Genomic DNA, 3,147 nt, shown 5'->3' with positions numbered 1-3,147 from the left:
CGTCCTTTTGTTCCCACAAACAGAGCTTTCTTTTGGTGGTATTTGATCACCTGTGCGATTTTTACTTTTTGCGCTATAAACAAAAAAAGAGCGTAATTTTTGCAAAAATAACAATATTTTTCACATTTTTTTATATGACATTCCCCCCCAAAAAATGTAAAAATCAAAATTTTTTAACATTTTTGGACAATTTGTTTTCTGCTACCTATGTTTGGTAAAAAAAAATCGCAAAAGGCGTATTTTGATTGGTTTGCGCAAAAGTTATTGCGTTTACTAACTAAGGGAAAGATTTCTGTCATTTCTGGTGTTTTTTTTTAACGCGTAATGGCGGCGATCTGCGATTTTTTTGCGGTACTGCGACATTGCGGCGGACAGATCGGACCCTTGACTGACATTTTTGACACTTTTGGGGTTACCAGTGACATTACTGCAGTAATCAGTGCTATACATATGCACTGTTACTGCAAAATGACACTGGCAGGGAAGGGGTTAACTTTATTGGGGAGGGAGGGGTTAAGTGTGTCCCTAGGGGCGTGCTTTCTACTGTGATTGGCTGTGGCTACTAGTGTAGGAACAGTGATCAACGGTCCTACATAGTAGAACCGTCTGATCACTGTTTCTACACGGGGGAGAATGACAGGCGGCTTGTTTACATCAGCCGCCTGACTTTCTCCCTCTGTACCGACGATCGGCGAGTGACCGGCGGACATCGGGTCAGCCGGTCACATGCACCAACTTCCCTGTGAACGAGCGCTATTGGCTCACAAGGAAGTGACAGGCAAGTGACGTACCGGTACGTCACTCTGCCTGGCCGGGGCTGACCGCCACAGTATATAGTCGTGCGGCGGTCGGCAACCGGTTAATCAGCCTCTTCGTTCATTTACATGTGTAACATATAATTTTTTGTATGTCTTTTTGTCATTTTGTGTAATAAAGTTTATTATATTTTACTCTGGTGTTAGTGTCTAGTGGCATTTATAGTCCCACTCCATTGGGGATCTTCTTGTTTACATAAAAACGCCTGACGCCGCTTAAGGTCCCATACAGCGTTAGGCCACGTCAGACGTTTATTAGGCTGTAGTAGTCGGATTTGAGGTTGGAAAATAGAAGAGGGCAGAGAAATGTGACTAAAATGTGCATTAACGCCAATATAAAACACTTCTAAAAGCACGTTTTTATGGCTGCTTTTTCCTGGCGTCAGAACTGGCTTTGCAGTTCGTTGTTTCCAACGCCCTGTGTGTATGAGGCCCATAAGTTGGGCCGGTAATCCAACCAAAATACCCCAAAATTCAGAGTTCTCACGTCCCTCACTAAAGCCGCAGGGACGTCACGCATTTCCAATGAATATTCCTCTTTTGCTCATGAACATTTCAGTAAAGTGAAAATAAAACAAATTTTCTCAGTCAAAGACTCTGAGGTAAAGTTACTGCCACAACCTTGACCAACACAAAGATATGGCAGCCTTTGGCTAACCCTACTACTGAAACTTGTCTATTGGCAGTGTGTCTTTATGAAAGTACTTCACAACACAAACATTGTCTCAGTTTCCATATAATGGGAGCAATAAAAGTCTCATTATGAGGAGAATCATTCTCCAATCACTCCAATAACATGGCCGACATTAGTGAGACTCCTCACACTCGCCATCTAAGGCTCCACCCAACGCACCCCCTCCACGCCCGTGCAAGCCCAGCCCATTGTCTAGCCGCCGACCAATGCCGGTGCGGATATGCGCTAGCGCGCCAATAGCGGCGTCGGATCTCCAATAGTGGGCGGGAGCGGGGTACGTCGTATTTCAAAGAATCGGCTATATAGCCAACAGTAGGGGCCGTTAGGAGAGGCCATTTTGTGTATACCCGGCGACAGAGGCTCCTGCGTTAAATCGGACGGCCAGAAGGGGGGCGCTTTAGCGGCTGCTCACTTTATCTGCTCTCTCGCCTCCTTGTTAACTCTTTAGCCGCCCGCGTACAGACAAAGGCGGTGGCGGCGGGAGGAGGAGGAGGGATGGAGGACGAGAAAGTTGTGTATTCCCGCTCGCAACTGGTGTTCGCGGGGATGAAGCCGCTGGAGGACGCGCTGGAGATTTTCGTACCGGAGTCGAAGCACTTCATGAACTCGGACACGGAGCTGTGGAACTTCCTGTGCAGCCTGAAGCGGGACTTCTCTCCGGTCATTCTCCGTAGTAAAGACGTGTACGGTTACTCGTCATGCCGCTCGGTGGTACCGGACCCCAGTCAGTTCTCCTCCCGCAGGAAAGCCCGGGAGCCGGCTCCCGCCCCGCAGCCTAAGAAGCCGCCGCCGGTGAAGAGGAAACATAAAGGCATTAGGCTGAGCAATAGGAAGCGCCGGAGGGTGAAGCCGGCCGCCAGTGAGGAGAGCGGAGCCAGCAGCAGCTGTAGTAGCCCGACCCCATCTGAGGTGTCCGGATCTATGGGCACCCCCCCTCTGGAAGACATGTGGAAGATCCGAGCCTTCCCCACCATCCGGGTCCGGGACGTGTCATGTGAGGCTAAAGTGGCAGCCGCCCGCCGGAGGGCTCAGAGGATCTTACAGGTCAATCTACAGCCAGTGGTTCGGATCTGCCGCTTCCCCGTCCTCTCCTCCTCCTGAGGACCGATCACTTATGCACTTTCCGGGGGGAGGACAGCATGTTTACACGTCTGCACTTTACTGTACACATCTACTGCTAGGAGAAGCCGGAGGAGGCTGACATGGGACTACTTCTCTGGAGTAGCTGCAATATGGGAGCTCCTGGCTGCTGCATGTGTGGGGGGGTCAGCTTCTTGCCCAAGGGGGGTGAGGTGTGATTAAGGCATAGGAGGACCATCTATGGGGTCAGTCCCTTCACCCAGGCTGGGGGGTATGGGAGCTTCCAGGAGAACCTTCTTCTATGGGGTCAGTCCCTTCACCCAGGGTGGGGGTATGGGAGCTTCAAGGAAGAATACATCTATGGGGTCAGTCCCTTCACCCAGGGTGGGGGGTATGGGAGCTTCAAGGAAGAATACATCTATGGGGTCAGTTCTTCACCCAGGGTGGGGGGGTATGGGATCTTCCAGGAGGACTACATCTATGGGGTCAGTTCCTTCACCCAGGGTGGGGGGTATGGGAGCTTCAAGGAAGAATACATCTATGGGGTCAGTCCCTTCA

General features: G+C 50.5%; 1 protein-coding gene across 1 annotated transcript; it reads left to right on the top strand.

Annotated features, from left to right (window-relative positions):
- The first annotated feature begins 1,356 nt into the window (after positions 1-1,356).
- CCDC71L (coiled-coil domain containing 71 like) lies at positions 1,357-2,658 on the top strand. Its single transcript, XM_082255542.1, has one exon. The coding sequence runs from the start codon at positions 2,005-2,007 to the stop codon at positions 2,608-2,610; it is 606 nt and encodes a 201-aa protein (XP_082111668.1). The 5' UTR covers positions 1,357-2,004; the 3' UTR covers positions 2,611-2,658.
- The last annotated feature ends 489 nt before the right edge of the window (positions 2,659-3,147 follow it).

The sequence above is a fragment of the Pelophylax lessonae genome (assembly GCF_965119305.1).
Source record: "Pelophylax lessonae genome assembly, chromosome: 4".
Classification (NCBI taxonomy): Eukaryota; Metazoa; Chordata; class Amphibia; order Anura; family Ranidae; genus Pelophylax; species Pelophylax lessonae.
This window is presented reverse-complemented; position numbering and strand designations above follow the sequence as displayed.

Coding starts and splice junctions, on each gene's coding strand:
- CCDC71L (XM_082255542.1), top strand. CDS start 2,005: ATGGAGGACGAGAAAGTTGTGTATTCCCGCTCGCAACTGGTGTTCGCG.